The 17,479-nt window shown below is 37.9% G+C and overlaps 1 protein-coding gene across 1 annotated transcript in view; it reads right to left on the bottom strand.

The window, feature by feature from the left end:
- The window catches only part of LOC121319595 (transmembrane protein 178B-like), a 199,227-nt gene that overhangs the window by 103,174 nt on the left and 78,574 nt on the right, over positions 1 to 17,479 (bottom strand). The window contains exon 3 of the mRNA XM_041257185.1: positions 9,957 to 10,070. Within this exon, the coding sequence (XP_041113119.1) occupies positions 9,957 to 10,070 (114 nt within the window). The remainder of the gene's footprint in view (positions 1 to 9,956; positions 10,071 to 17,479) is intronic.

Consider the following 17,479-nt stretch of genomic DNA (forward strand, 5'->3'; position numbering starts at 1 on the left):
TTTATAGAATCCCATCTTGATATTTTACTCTGACACAGCCCGTGTGTATTCATGTTTTAATATGGAGGAAAACTGGCTCTTGCCAATCATCAGATCCCCCCTGAACTAAACCAAGTCGATAAGCAATGGTAGTAAATGTTTTCTTTAATGGCCCAAACATACTGATGTCAAGTGGCTGCAGTATCTGTGTTGTATTGTTTGTGCTGGCAGGCAGATGATTTCAATGAGGCTATCCCTACAAATGTAAACCACTTGTTTGGAGACGTGGGTGCCTTTGAGCAGGTGCGTATTTCACAAAATGGCGAAGCCATCTTTGGAAGAGCTCACCATCCATATACTCCTTTTCTGATATACCATACAGTGCCTTGGGTGGCCCTAAAGCATATGCTGTGCTTGGAAGGCAGCGAGGGAAAACAATGAAGGGGGGAATGAGTGTCTAGAAGCACTAGCACAGCAGTGTACTATGATGTGATCCCTTGTAGTAGTCTGCTGCTGGTATACACGTTTCCTTCCCTTGGAACACAGCACCCGCTCTTGTGATTTGGGTTTGTCACCAAATCATGTCACAGTTATAAATTAAATTTGGTTTTCCCTGCAAATTGCATTTGATGAGCAGGTCTTCATACATTTTGAAGAAGCTTTCTATAGCTTCTAGGGTGCCAGCATGGACTTGATCTTTCAAGGTGGTCTGGTATTCTTGAAGAAATTTCTGGGTGGTGCTTCCTGAAGCGTGACCACAAATTGTCACTCAGACCCTTCTCTATATTCACAAGGGTTTGTATTCCACTTGCCTGAATTATATTTAAGGCCAGACATTTTATGACTTGATGTGTGAGTGGAAAGCCATGGTCTGGCATCCATAAGAGGTAACTGATTAGTGCTGCCTCATCAGAGATGCTGAGACCACTGTTGGTTGCAGTATTTCTGTTTTTTTTGTAGTGTGGGGAATACTATATTTCTTTGCTACAAAACGCAAACTTCCTCCTGCCTTTGCCTCTTCTACTGCTTTCTTCTACACTTCTCTTGTATATTTTTCTTTTTCTCTGCTACAGCTGTCATTATTGACCCTGACTGCATTTCACCTAAAAGCAATTAATAAACACAAATCAGTAAGAAGACTTTTAGATGTGTAAAAAAATATATCAGGTAAGTTTTGAAGTTCTGTAGTTATGCAAAACATACAAATCACATAAAGATATAACTTATGTAACTTAAACAAACCTTAGTCAAACAAAATGAACTTATGAGTTTAAGAGATAAGTTAATGTAACTTTACATAAAAAATGCCATAGACATTAATGGCTGGTTTCACAGACCCAGATCAGCACTAATCTTGGACTAATTTACTGAATGTTAATTTAGGTAAAATTAAGTTAAAATAGTTAATTTAGTCAGAGATTAAGTTAATTTACTGCTAATAAGGGTCTGTGGTCTGAAACTGGCTGTAAAGTTTTGATATAATCCTGGCCTAAATTCCAGTAATTAAGGTGTACTACAGCTTTAAACGTACCAGAAGCTGGCAGTAGATGCTACAAAAGTAGCAGCAAGTTTGTGAGTTTGTTTGTCAATAAAGTTTGTTTTACAACTCTATGATGTCATTCGTAGGAAGGGAATTATAGCCTATGGCTGCTCTCAGCATATCAGAAAGAGGTGGGTGATCTTATTTCTTTTTTCACTGTTATTTTTTACATCCTAAAAATCAAAACAGGTAATTATTGAGCTATGAAGATACTAAAATATGTATTATATAATAAAATTCAGAATTATATGGTTTCATACTCATTTTTACAAGACAAGAAAGAGGTAAACGTAACCACACGTTTTCCCCGGCACTATTTGGTAAGTGTACTGTGCGGACTACCGTTACTTACTTTGACTGTACAGGAACAAAGAGCAGGGTTGTCTTGTCTATGGCAAAAATTGAAAGGGGGGGGGGGGGGAATGAACAGTACATCACTTTTAATTAGAATTGTATTTATTCATAATGTATATAAGATTTATATCTGCTGTCCCTCTGGTTCGTCCGCATTGGTGTTGTCTCTCTCGGAGAATGACCCTTCTGATTCGGAGGCATATGGCTCCAATTGATAGGGGAGACAATCCCTGTTTTCTCGCTCTACATCAGATCCATCACTACATGATTCACATTCATAAGAGGTGTCTGAAATTGATAAAAATTAGGCTCCTGTCACTTTCACTGTTGCTGTCAGCCATACTGGCAGATGCAAGAAGCCTGTAGGTATCTCCCCCTGTGAGGTCAGTCTCCTGGCTCCAAACCAGGAAATGGAGATCGCCCTCTGTGTATTTCCAGGTATTATTTGATTAATTGTAGCACAATGAAACAGAATTTGGTCAAATTAATGTGATTGCATTTATTCAATGAATGTGTATTCACTTTATTGAAACAAATTTTCACTAACAGAAAACACAAAAACACAATGCAGTGGTGAAGTCACGTTTGATTTCAAACAATGCAGTGGTGCACTCACTGTCTGATTACAAACAATGCAGTCGTACGTGCCTAATCATGCAAGATGTGATCAAATTCAAAAACAGATTTATTGGCTATATATGTCATTGCACTTGATCAAGTACCACATTATATGTTTGCCCCAAAATGATTCTTAGAAGCGGATTGCTTGATTCTTACAAGTGGATTATTTTACATTGATTAGTATAAGAAAGATTTGGTCCCAGTAGATTTGATCACTACATGCAATGCAGTTGATTCTTATATCAGTGATTCTTATAAACGGAGTGCACTGTGTGTGTGTGTGTGTGTGTGTGTGTGTATGTTGTGTTTTTATTTTTAGTAAGTGTGTTCACTTGAAGTGTCATTAAAATTAGAAGTTTCATTTGTTAAGATCCTGATCTGTGTGTATATGTTTAAAATAATAATAATAATAATAATAATAATAATAATAATAATAATAATAATAAAAAATAATTTAAAGTGAAAGTTTTAACTAGATCCAGTAAAGCTCTGTATCACTGGAAATGATATAACCAGTAAAGTACCAGATCATTTAAACGACCAGGAAAGCCAACTCCACTTATTCTCTATGGGGACTTCCGCCACTCTGCATGCTGAGGATTATAAATGGGATATAAAGAGAGCTGTTTCAAATTAAGGGTTAATGGAGCATATTTAAGTAATAAACTATTCACCATTGTCATGCACAGTCTAGAACCTTGGCAAATAATAACATACTCTATTATGTAATTGTTTTTACACAATGTTGAATTGGCTCATGCACAGTGAGCAGACACTTAAGACATGGTACTGAGAGGACAGGTGCTTTATAGAAATGTGGGTATTAATATTAGGCATCAGATTTAATTTTAAGTTACTGTTATTTGACGTTTTATTTGTTAGCTACTATAAAGTATTTAAAAAAATACATACTAAATAATTAAATAAAGCACCCATGGTTATTTTTTTAAGACTTGCTTTGATTTGAATTCAATTTTGCTGGAGGGACCAATGATGCTATTTAGCTCATTATTTCACATAATATTTAATTATGGTCTGTGGAAGGGGTGTGGGTAATTCACTGACCAGGAGACAGACAGGTGTAATTGAAAACACCACACAGGTGCCCAGTTTTATTTCAGGGGCAAGTTGGGTTTCTTTAGCCCGCAGAGGGTGTTGTTGGTCCGTGGTCTGCTTACCAACTATGGTAAACAGAACCACAGGAATACCAAGCAAGGGTAAACAGTTCAGGCACACTCGCAGGTGCTTCAAAACAATACTGCAAAAATCGAAGGCACAAAGAAACAGGAAAAATAAAACAGTAACAAAACTACAAAGAAAAGGTGCTGCACTCTGCAGCAAAATCCCGGTCGCCGTTGCCCGTGCGACCCAGATCACCGCCCTACGCTGTCGGCTACCTAGCCTGCTCAGCTATCCTTATTCAGGGATCTACCCAAGGGTTCCCCTCCCTCACTGTCTCGCTCTGAACCTCCGTTCCGTTCCGTTCGGTCATGGACCAGCGTTTCCGTGCACGCTACGCGATTAAAAGGGCAGATCTGAGGAAACAACAGAGCGTTAATTTATAGGGCTAACAATCTCCCAAGACGCACCTCTCAGCCATTCAGAGAGGGGGAAAGTCCACACACCCACTTTCCCACCTCCCCGTGTCACTGCCATGACTCACAGGTGGTTGTTGGACGACTGCCACCCTCTTCCTGCAGCCCATGAACATGCCAGCAGAGTCAGCACAGATCTCTCCCTGTTACATGGTCATATTACAAAAAAGTTACTTAGTATTTACACTACAAAACTATACTATTGCAGTAAGTAAATGACTATGCTGCTTTAGAAATCCTATTTCAGTGCAGGCACCATTTTACGACTTTGTTTAGAAAAGCTCATTGGATCAATTACATTATGTCGTCATTTGCCTTTAAAGTTTCTTCAGGTTTTAAATATCAAGAAAATCATAACCCTGTGTAACTCCCTTTATACAGCCATGTGACAGAAGTAAAGGCAAAGTCTGCTATCTTGGTTCAATAAAAGGCCATTGTTATGAAATTGTTTGAACTGACTTTCCCACAGAAAATATAAGATCTATTTATGCAACCACTTTACCTTTAAATATAAAACATATAGTACTGCATGGTTCTGTAAGTACAAGAGATAGAGGGGTGGTTGGTGCATTTTCTAAGACAACAGATTAGAAGAGCACTGTACACAACAAAACAGATTAACAAGGGTCTGCTCGGATAACAGAGGTGCTCAGATAATCAAGCACTTGAAAAATGTTTATTGTCCAAAATAACAAACATCTTTTGAGAATGGGGACCAGTTAAGATTTATTAAATGCTAATAAGGAAAGAAACGATTCCCCAATAAGTTACCAAACCAGAAATAAACAATTCAAACCAGAAATAAACAATTCAAACCAGAAATAAACAATTCAAACCAGAAATAAACAATTCAGGCACTCAATTTTTGGCACTTGTTACGCCGTCCTTTGTTGTTTCTTATTTATTTTGGTGCTGAAATTGGTGTCTTTTTGTTTCAGAAACAAAAATTGCATTGCTGACAGTAGCTTTGAGAATCTAGCCCAAAGTCTTGAAAATCAATTATTGTTATTACTGTTGTCGTCTGGATTCATAAGACCTGACACTACACTATTATCTCAGCCCTTAAATGCTTCAGAGATTGATTTCTCTCTCTTTGCTTTCCTGGTTCATACCCCCTGGAATGACAAATGTTGAAACAGCTCACAATTACAAATGTTTTCAATCACTATTCCTCTATAGATTTTGCCTTGTAATCATACCATTACAAGGTCTTGCTAATTTATCAAATTAATTGCAAGGGATTGCAGCCAGAGCTCGCCCCTCAGCCTGCCTGCCCACGATAGGGAGTGCCTTAGGCTCCCTTTTTAAAAGTTGCATAATTTAAAGCCCTGGGTATCAGTCAGACTTGCTGACAATGTATTGAATCTGTGGACAGGATTTTCCTCCGGGGATGAAACTGTTCATGCAAACAGACAGTTTGAATAACTGGCTTTTGGAAAGTTCAAAGCGGTGATCCACCAAACTGTTTAATAGCATTAAATCTGGACGTTTTAGAAAGTTAAATATATCTCTGCTTTGAGAGTAGCGGCAGAAGCTGTCTCCTGTGCTGCCGGACTACTGTAACCAAGACTTGAAATCCACTTTCTCACCTTTTGTTAGCTGTAACAGCATTATTTTTCTTACTTTAAATGGGCATGTGCAGATTTTTCAAGTTCCACTTTATAGCTTTCGAAGGCATGGAATGCTCTTTCTTGTACCTCTTTAATTCCTGTGTTACTCACTGTAATGGGCTAACCAGCCAAAAGTAGTGAAACTGTGTTTTTTAAACCAGCCAAAAAACATTTAAATTTAAGACTTAATAAATGGGAGTGAATGAATCCTAGTCAACAATCTCCTTCCCAACCTGGGAGGGCGCTGTTTAACAGGAACAGTGTGCCCCAACTGGATGGTTTGGCAGTTAATTCCAGGGTCAGTCAGAAGTCAGCCATCCAGAAAGGGGGCAGAGTCACAATACCAGAAGTCATCGCCTTAATGCGGTAGGCGATGTGTTAGTCATGGATTGGAGGATACGTGATTGCACTCGCTACCGAAGGGGGCGTGACTGAAGGTATATCAGGGGATGTGGCTAAGCAATCTGTTCCTTTTGTTATGGTTACGAAAGGACCAGTAAAGGATTACTATGTAACAAAAAGAAACACACAATATATATTGAGTTGTGTCCCTTTTTGCCCTCAGAACAGCCTCAATTCGTCAAGGCATGAACTCTACAAGGTGTCGAAAGCGTTCCACAGGGATGCTGGCCCATGTTGACTCCAATGCTTCCCACAGCTGTGTCAAGTTGGCTGGTAGTGGATCTGTACTCTGAATAGCTCGTTACGTCTCATCCCACAGATGCTCAATTGGATTGAGACTGGTGACTGGGCAGGCCACTGCAGTAAGCTGAATTCACTGTCATGTTCGTGGAACCATTCCTGGACAATCCTAGCCTTCTGGCATGGGACATTATCCTGCTGAAAAAATCCATTAGCAGATGGATACACTGCTGCCATGAAGGGATGCACCTGATTGGCAATGATGTTCAGATATCCTGTGGCATTCAAACGTTCCTCCACTTTTATCAAGGGGCCCAATGTGTGCCATGAAAACACAACCCACACCATCACACCACCACCACCAGCCTGCAGTGTTGACACGCGGCATGATGGATGCATGTGCTCATGTGGTTTTCTCCATACCCTAGTCCTCCCATCAGCATGAAACAGCAGGAACCAGGATTCATCAGACCAAGGAATGTTTTTCCAATCCTCCAGTGTCCAGTGTTTTTGTTCCTTAGCCCACTGCAACCGCAGTTTCTTGTGTTTTGCTGAAAGAAGTGGAACTCTGTTAGGTCATCGGCTGCCATACCCCATTCGTGTCAAGGTACAACGAGTTGTGTATTCTTTTATGGGTCTTTCGGCACCAATGTTGTACTAGACTGTCATTTGACTAACTGTAGTGTGTTGCTCTGCACAATTCGTGTCAGCCTCCTTTGGCCTCTTTCATCAGTGAGCCGTTTTCGACCACTGGCCTGCCATTGGCTGGCTGTCCTTTGTTGTGGACCATCCTTGGTACACAAGGGAAACTGTTGAGCGTGAAAAACCGAGCAGCGTTGCAGTTCTTGACACACTCAAACTGGCCCACTTGGCACCTACTACCATACCCCGTTCAAAGGTACTTAAACCTTTTGTCTTGCCCATTTACCCTCTGAATGGCACACATACACAATCCATGTCTCAATTGTGTCAAGGGGGGCTTAAAAATCCTTCTTTAACCTCTCTCCCCTTCATCTACACTGATTGAAGTGGATTTAACAGGTTACATCAATAAGGGATCATAGCTTTCACCTGGATTCACCTCATCAGTCTATTTCATGGAAAGAGCAGGTGTTCCTAATGTTTTGTACACTCATTGTATACTGTACATGGTCTGTGAAGAAGAAAGATTCCTCAATAAAGAAAGTAACCTTGTGTTTGGTTACTGTTTGAAAATTGATGTTTTGTCTGTTGAATATGTAGCTTAGCTGTTACAACTGTAGTTTAGGAAACCAGTGTTTAGTTAGTGTTCTGTGTAGAGTTAGGCTTTTTCTTTATGTGCCCTGTGAGGCATTATTATTTTGTTTGAAAAATAAACTGCAAGTCTTGCTTTTAAAGACCAACTTCAGCCTCCAAGCACTTTATTCTGGCATACAGTTCCAGCCACTGTGTTACTATATATATATATATATAGAGAGAGAGAGAGAGAGAGAGAGAGAGAGAGAGAGAGAGAGAGAGAGAGAGAGAGAGAGAGAATATATATATATTCGATATCCTTGCATCTGCCTTATGATGCTTTACATCTGACAAAGCTTTATAAAAAAGTCTGTAATTCAATACGGTTATTGCATTTGTGTCCTTCAATTTCAAGATTGGTATTAATTCAATTTTAAACAACCTGACATCAAATTAAAACTTTGTGCATTTTATTTTTAAATCACAAGATTGAACCAGAATAAAATCCATCCTTCTTTTTCTGTGCTCATTTCTGGTTGTTTTGAATCACTTAGAAACAATTCTAAAAATAACGTTGGAATTACATTACATTACTAGTTTTATGTGTAATGCTATGGCTTATGATAGGGGTAATACGTCAGAAGTAATTTGTATTGGCCCCGCCCAGTCTAAGGCTTCTATCTGTGTGTGTGTGTATAATTTTGTGATGTATTCCCACCTTCTTATAACATACTTCTTGTAACACAAAGACCAGAACAACAGAGGTACGATGAAACACAGCAACGAAAACAAAAACCGGTCCCCCTTTCCAATCCTCCACTAAACTGATGGTTTTCTGTCTAAACCGGGGAAGACTAAGCCTCCTTACACCAACCAAAAACTGTATCTCTTGTCAGGAGTTTACCGACCACCTTATTTTTGCATTCCCCACTCTACAGGATTAATAAAATCAATAAAACAATTATCCCATTAACGTGATGGAGTGTTTGTTTCTCATGCCCAGGGACCTAAAGCCTTCAGTTTAGTGTTTGAAACATACACTCCATCACAATATATATCTAAGTTCTGAGGCTTAAATATATGACATATATTTATATATAAGAGCAGGGTGGTGTATTATCGTTTTAATGTTCAAAGTGTTTCCAAAAATCAGATTAATGCATTAGGATAAAGGAAAACTTTCACGCAATGATGGTAAACTTTTTTTTTGTTGAACTATCAGACCTATAAATATTCCCTTTTAAAGCAGTATAAAAAAAAAATCCCTATATTTTAGTATTGTTTAGGTAAATCATTGATCTGAATAGTTACACAACAGTAAATGGGAACAGCTTGCTCATTAAATCTTTTGCATATATTTGAAGTGGGAATTACTATCTACTCAGGTGTGTAAATCCACTCTGTACATACCTGTTATTAAATCGACTGCCAGAACCGTTTCAGCATCTCTTCAGGGCTATATAAACTCCATGAATGGAGTTGACCATGGCCTGGCTGTAAAGTTGTGGTCATGTGACTTTTTTTGTTACCAGCGAAACAGAATCAGCTATCTATCAAATGATGATTAATCAATAACTGATCACCATGAGAGCCTCAAATAAACATTCATTGATTGATTAATAGTCCTGATGTCCTATTTGGAACTACATGTATATATTGTATTACTAGCACATGCATGACTTCAGGTGTAGTTGATGGCTTCATGAAGTCTATACATTTGTTTTCTTCTTGCTTTTGAATATTGGGGGCTGTGTGGTCCAATGGTTAAAGAAAAAGGCTTGTAACCAGGAGGCCTCTGGTTTAAATCCCAGTTAACTTACTGACTAACTGTGAGCCTGAGCAAGTCACTGAACCTCCTTTTGCTCTGTCTTTCAGGTGAGACGTAAGTGACTCTACAGCTGATGCATTTCACACACCCTAGTCTCTGTAAGTCACCTTGGATAAAGGCATCTGCTAAATAAACAATACTAATAAGACTTTCTCAATGCATATATTATATTTTCCAGATTTTTGTTTCTTGTTTTTGAATAATAAAGTGTTCTCAAAAATTGCTTATCTGCATGGCATTTGATTAGGAAATTGGTTGCTGATTGCACTTCTAGCTTAAATATGATAAACTGTACTTCATCTTGAGATGCTTCTGCCAAGTCTCTGCACATGTTGTAACACATTAGGCCACAGGGGATGTTTCGCATTTCACATATATTTACAAACTCATAGTATTATTTTAATACTTTTAAAACTGACCTTGAATCAAATAACTTGCACTGCATGTCATTCAAGAAGTGCTTTACCTCAAGCCCTCTACCAGGACATTACTCTTATTGTTTCTTTAGAAATCCCAGCATTTCACAACACTAGAAACCAGCAGAGTAGCAACAAAACCCCTTTTGGACTTACGCAAAGAGTGCCACTCGTCCTGTCGAATAGTCTTGGTGATGTTGTAGGAGAGGTTTTTGGGGATTGCAGCGGAAGAGTAGTGGTACTTCATGTAAGAGCATCTCTCGATGGAACCTGCACACACAGAAGAAGTTTGGAGGTTTAAGGAAGATACTCAAGAAGCCCATTCATAACATGAAATAATAAGTCCTGTATTGTGAATTATGTGTTGTGGGCTACCTCTTATAATTTTAAGAGTGCTTTCTCATATAATATGTAAGGCCTGCTATGGCAAAGGAAGAGAAAGGATGCTAACACTATATGTACAGAAACATTTTAAAAAGTCAATTAATCCAGTTTTGATTGAAAACTTTTTTTGTAACTGTTGCATATCTACAGCTTCTTGTCTTTTAAGAACATAAGAAAGGTTACAAACAAGAGGAGGCCATTTGGTTGTTAGTAACTTATTGATCCCAGAATCTCATCAAGCAGCTTCAATAACATTACTGGGAAGTTGGTACCAGACTCCCACAATTCTCTGTGTAAAAATGTTGCTCCTAATTTCTGTTTTAAATGCCCCTTTATGTGACCCCTGGCCCTTGTTGAGAATTTTGAATGCTTGAATCAGATTGCTGCATAGTCTTCTTTGTTTAAGACTAAATAGATTCAATTATTTTAGCCTGTCTGCATATGACATGCCTTTTAAACCAGAAATAATTCTGGTCGCTCTTCTCTGCACTCGTTCTAGAGCAGCAATTGCCTTTTTGTAGTGAGGTGACCAGAACTGAATACAATATTCTAAATGAGATCTTACTAATGCATTGTAAACTTTTAACATTACTTCCCTTGATTTATATTCAACACTTTTTACTTTTTAGCATTTTGTTGGCCTTTTTTATAGCTTTCCCACATTTTCTAGATGAAGACATAAAGTCCTAGATATTTTTCATAGATTCCTTCAATTTCAGTGTCTCCCATATGGTATTTATAATGGACAATTTTATTGCCTGCATGCAGTACCTTACATTTGTCTATATTGAATGTCATTTGCCTTGTGTCTGCCCAGTTCTGAATGCTGTCTAGATCATTTTGAATGACCTTTGCTGCTGCAACGGTGTTTGCCACTCTTATTTTTGTGTCGCCTGCAAATTTTACTTGCTTACTATACCAGAATCTAAGTCATTAATGTAGATTAGAAATAGCATATGACCTAATACTGATCTCTGTTGTACTCCACTGTGTACCTCGCTCCATTTTGAGGTTTCTCCTCTAATCAGTATCTGTTTTCTTGTTTTCTACATTAATCAATTCCTCATCCATGTGTACGCATTTTCTTGAATCCTTACTGTGTTCAGTTTGAGAATTAATCTTTTATGCTCAAAAACTTTCTTGAAATCTATGTCAGATATAGACTAGCACAGCTGTTCTTGACCAAAGAATCAAGATAAAGTCATTTGTTTACCCTGACATTCATATTACAATAAGGAATTTCTATGTTTAGAATTGTAGTTATGTGGACAAGATTTATAATGTGGATAATCTTAACAGATTTATAAGTGTAGTTGCTACTGATAGGATCCAATGGAAGCATAATTATAAGAATTATAATATATATAGTAGTACAAAAATAAAGTGCATTTTTGAGGTGATTTGTATGTTGTGGTCTTCAATTTCCTAAGTGATACTTTTGAAAGAGGATATTCAGTTTTAACCTGCACAAGTGATTGTTGTTTGGCCACCTGGGTAAAATCGAGTACCATAGACCTAACAAGTAAAAGAGGGGTAACCATTAAGAAATACGAGTGAAATAGTAATTAAAAGTAGAAGACTGTAACAACCCACGACCATCCAGCAACTCCACATCACACTGAAAAGCACTCAGGCTAGTGCCCAAAAACAGCCTTGCTCCCTGAGGTGAGTGGAGAGAAGCGTTGTTTTCCTTGCACCAATGTGAACTCGGTTTAATAATAGACAGTGTATTTCAGTAACAGTTGTATCGTTGCCAAAGATATAAATAACACACTATATAGGGCTACTGATTTTCCACGATCATGGAATCAGGGACGGAATCGCGGAATTTGCATTTTGGGAATGGAATTCTGCTTTGCAACTGCTTTTACAGAGCAAATCGTACAGTAAGTGAATGATAGCTCGTACATTGGGATAATTATTGACAAGAAGCGTACTATTTTAGTGCGCTGTGAAGGATGGGAGAGCCAAAACTACATTACTAACTACGACATTGGTACAGCTTGTCTACAACACATAGTTTTTTACATCATGAATGGGGGATTTTCAAAAGAAAGTGTTTAATGGTAACATTGTTTTTGTTCCTTTATCATTATATATACTTTGTAGTGTTTTGCATGTTAACTTTGTTAATCTGAAACAGTTACATAGGAAAATAATATAACTATTTTGATGCAATATTTTAAAACACAGGTGTTGTAATTGAAAACAAAGCTTTTGAGATGGTATGCTTTTTTTAAAAAAAATGCACATTTTGAAAGGCTAGTGCAACCCCTGTTAAGTCATGTTTGTAATGTAAACTATTTCCTGCGACATCAGACCTTTCGTACATGCCCCTGCGCCCTAAATTGGGGTCCAACCAAATTTCCATTCCTAGCTACGCCCCAGGTGTGATGCTACAATTTATGACTAGTTTGAAGGTATCTGTGGTTTTAAAACTACAATTATTTTTACGTAGTATTATAAATGTAAAGAAATACACAAACTGGGGTTTTGTCTTTAAAGTTTGCTGTTACCTTTTCTCCCATGTATAAGATTTATTTTAATGGCAGCAAAATATGGAAATTGCACGTTCCTTTTCATTAGCATGTCAACATAATTTTAAAAGGTTTACAGAACTTGAAAAATGTTGCTGAATTTATCACTCAAGGCTGTTTTTAAAAAAATCTATTTTTGTCCGCTTGTCAGGTTTTTTGCAGCCAACGCCATATCTTTCTTTAGCTGTACCTGAGAATGCAGTGAAAACTAAAGCAGCCATATTTAGCTGAAAACAATGTATTCTCAGCACAGCTAAGATTTTATTTTGATTTGAAGGCAGCAGGTGCTCAGCATGATTTTTAATTTTTGCTTGACAGACGCCCTTATGAAGGGCGTCTTACGGAGTTAACAAGTTATTACAATGTAGCTAAGAGATTACAATAAAGCTAAGATTTTTTTTTGTTTCTGTTTGCAATTTTTTGTCAAATTAAACGGTTTTTGCAGTTATTGTGCACAGTGTGTTTGTTTCTGTAGGTTGTATGTATATGTGCTATGTATTTGTAGTGTATACGTGCAAGTACTGTTATAAACTGCAAAAAATGTTCACCTTGCTTCACTCGGCACCATACATTTTCAGTCTTGGCTACTTTGCTCTGCTCAAACCCCAAGGAGATTTTTGATGTATTCAGAGTTTTAATTGATTCAAAAGTCACTTGAAGGAGTAACATATGATCAACATATGATCAAGATGAATTACAATGGTACACTAAACCCAATATATATATATATATATATATATATATATATATATATATATATATATATATATATATAGATATATATATATGTTGCTGCTGGATATAAATAGCAAATCCTATCAGAAAGCAATAGCAAGTGACCTGGTTTGGAAGCTTGCACGGTTCATACATAAAGAAAACCAAGCCATCCCTGCATGGAATAGTTTCAACACTGCAAAATCAGTTATAAGAACATAAGAACATAAGAAAGTTTACAAACGAGAGGAGGCCGTTCGGCCCATCTTGCTCGTTTGGTTGTTAGTAGCTTATTGATCCCAAAATCTCATCAAGCAGCTTCTTGAAGGATCCCAGGGTGTCAGCTTCAACAACATTACTGGGGAGTTGATTCCAGACCCTCACAATTCTCTGTGTAAAAAAGTCTCTCCTATTTTCTGTTCTGAATGCCCCTTTTTCTAAACTCCATTTGTGACCCCTGGTCCTTGTTTCTTTTTTCAGGCTGAAAAAGTCCCTTGGGTCGACACTGTCAATACCTTTTAGAATTTTGAATGCTTGAATTAGGTCGCCACGTAGTCTTCTTTGTTCAAGACTGAACAGATTCAATTCCTTTAGCCTGTCTGCATATGACATGCCTTTTAAGCCCGGAATAATTCTGGTCGCTCTTCTTTGCACTCTTTCTAGAGCAGCAATATCTTTTTTATAGCGAGGTGACCAGAACTGCACACAATATTCAAGATGAGGTCTTACTAGTGCATTGTACAGTTTTAACATTACTTCCCTTGATTTAAATTCAACACTTTTCACAATGTATCCGAGCATCTTGTTGGCCTTTTTTATCGCTTCCCCACATTGTCTAGATGAAGACATTTCTGAGTCAACAAAAACTCCTAGGTCTTTTTCATAGATTCCTTCTCCAATTTCAATATCTCCCATATGATATTTATAATGTACATTTTTATTTCCTGCGTGCAGTACCTTACACTTTTCTCTATTAAATGTCATTTGCCATGTGTCTGCCCAGTTCTGAATCTTGTCTAGATCATTTTGAATGACCTTTGCTGCTGCAACAGTGTTTGCCACTCCTCCTACTTTTGTGTCGTCTGCAAATTTAACAAGTTTGCTTACTATACCAGAATCTAAATCATTAATGTAGATTAGGAATAGCAGAGGACCTAATACTGATCCCTGTGGTACACCGCTGGTTACCACACTCCATTCTGAGGTTTTTCCTCTAATCAGTACTTTCTGTTTTCTACATGTTAACCACTCCCTAATCCATGTACATGTGTTTCCTTGAATCCCAACTGCGTTCAGTTTGAGAATTAATCTTTTGTGCGGGACTTTGTCAAAAGCTTTCTGGAAATCTAAATAAACCATGTCATATGCTTTGCAATTATCCATTATCGATGTTGCATCCTCAAAAAAATCAAGCAAGTTAGTTAGGCACGATCTCCCTTTCCTAAAACCATGTTGACTGTCTCCCAGTACCCTGTTACCATATAGGTAATTTTCCATTTTGGATTTTATTATAGTTTCCATAAGTTTGCATATAATAGAAGTCAGGCTTACTGGTCTGTAGTTACCTGGTTCAGTTTTATTTCCCTTTTTGTGGATCGGTATTACGTTTGCAATTTTCCAGTCTGTCGGTACCACCTGTGTCAAGAGACTGCTGCATGATCTTGGTTAGCGGTTTGTAAATTACTTCTTTCATTTCTTTGAGTACTACTGGGAGGATCTCATCCGGCCCAGGGGATGTGTTTATTTTAAGAGCTCCTAGTCCCTTTAACACTTCTGCCTCAGTTATGCTAAAGTTATTTAAAACTGGACAGGAACTGGATGACATGTGGGGCATGTTGTCAGTATCTTCCTTTGTAAAAACTTGTGAAAAGTAATCATTTAACATATTTGCTATTTTTTTTCTTCATCTACGATTTTGCTATTTGTATCTCTTAAACATTTAATCTCCTCTTTGAATGTTCTCTTGCTGTTGTAATATTGGAAAAACATTTTGGAATTGGTTTTAGCTCCCTTAGCAATGTTTATTTCTATTTCTCTCTTGGCCTTTCTAACTTCCTTTTTGACTTGACTTACCTTTATACACCAGCCTCTGACAACAGTCGTTGTATATCAGTACCATCTATACAACTCTACTGAAATTAGTGGCCATGGCAGAGAAGTTATGACAACCCCACATCCTAGTAATAGCAGACTTGGCGATATACAGTAAAACACAACAGGTACTATGGAGCAAACCAGGAACACTTGATGGAAAGGTAACCATGAGAATTGGAGGGATGCATTTATTGATGGCCTTCATTGAAAGCATTGGCAAACTGTTTGAAGATGGATGTCTCTGGCACCTTCTTACTGCAACAGATCAATATGCAGAGTCAACAGCACATCTTAAACTTCAAGGCAAACAACTGTCTAGGGCAATGAGGGGAATCATTGGTACTTGATGCACTATCTCAGTTAAATCTGTCCTCAGCAAAGTCAAGGTCTGAAGCACATGGTCCTGACTGGCTTGATCCTGATATGGAACAAGGATTGAGAGACTTGCAGGACACCCTTTGTATCTAGAATAACAAGTTATCTGCATCGGTTGGCAATGCTCTGAAAGTTGCAGGTGTTGCTGATACAAACAGGAAGTTTCAAGCAGCAGGAAGAGTGCAGTCATCTACATTTGCTTTCTGGGACAACTATATAGAAGCAGCTTGCATCATGTTGAGATTGCTCAGAGCAACGAGAGGCAGACTTTGACCTACATCTCAATTAGGGTGACCAGATAGCAAGGTGAAAAATCGGGACACTTTCAGTTGGTGAGAGGAGGAAAGAGCAACACAAGCTTCGGATCTTTCTTCTGTACATAGGCTTTTTTTTTAATTCCTTCCTGTGCAAAAACAAAAACTTAAACAAAAAGAGAAATATCATTTAAAAAAATACTCCAAAGCGGTTAACTTTCTTGTTTACTGTTCAGATGACAACAATGTTTTAATCAGCCTGTCTGTGCATCTGCACTGTATGTAGCAGGTGGGACAAAGTCAGTGCTGCATTGTTTTGATTAAGATTGCTAAAATCTAGTTTTCAGCATTAGACGTAAAATATCACAAATGGATGACAAAGCAAAACAAGCAAAGTATATTTTGGCTGAGGATTGTGTCAAGACATTTCCGAAAGAAACTGTACATACATATGGAGGTCATTGTTTTGCACATCTTGTAATGTGACTTAATGAAAATACGATCGATCACTATAACTTCAGAATCACACATTAAACAAAAGGCTACTATAGAGGCTGTTGAACAGAACGTAAAACAAACAACAGCTTTCAGAAAACAAACTGGAAAGTCAGCACAGACAAAAAAAAGTGTGTTGGTTGTACCCAAGTTAAATTAACCTGCTGTTTACTTTTTAAACACAGTTAGAATTTTAGACCCGAATTGGCATGTTTTCTTTGTTTTGACTCAGTATGATAAAATAAATTCCTGGATGGGACAAATAACATGACAACGAACGTGCTGCACATATGGACTTTATTTAATAATGCCAGATACCTTTGGGTAACCAAATTTTGGGACTGTTTCTAAATGTAGGCATCTGTATAACTTGGCAAAGCTTTGCCTTACACTTCCAACCAATTCAGTGGATGCAGATGTGCAGTCTCAATGTATGAGCAAATCCACACCAGACAGAGAATGTCGGCAGCAACTGTTGGGAGATGTTAAATGCTTGCCTTTTAACAAATGACAGCACTCTGTTTTAGTAAGGAAGCAGGTACCACTATTTTTAGGCTATTTTAGTGCTCTGAAATATTAGGTGTATTTAATGTTTAAACAGGTCCGCGAAATGTAATCCTAATTATAATGAAATCCTAATTGGACGATTTGATGACTTGACCATGGACATATGATTGAATCAATTCCCCACCCAACTGCTTTTTAGCACGTTAACAACACCAGCCATATTGACACTTCGCCTTTTAAAAACCGAACACACAGGCGCACACACAAAGAAAAACACATGACGCACACCGCACCATATGACTGCAGGTTAACGTGATTG

This window comes from Polyodon spathula, chromosome 8, assembly GCF_017654505.1.
Source record: "Polyodon spathula isolate WHYD16114869_AA chromosome 8, ASM1765450v1, whole genome shotgun sequence".
Lineage (NCBI taxonomy): Eukaryota > Metazoa > Chordata > Actinopteri > Acipenseriformes > Polyodontidae > Polyodon > Polyodon spathula.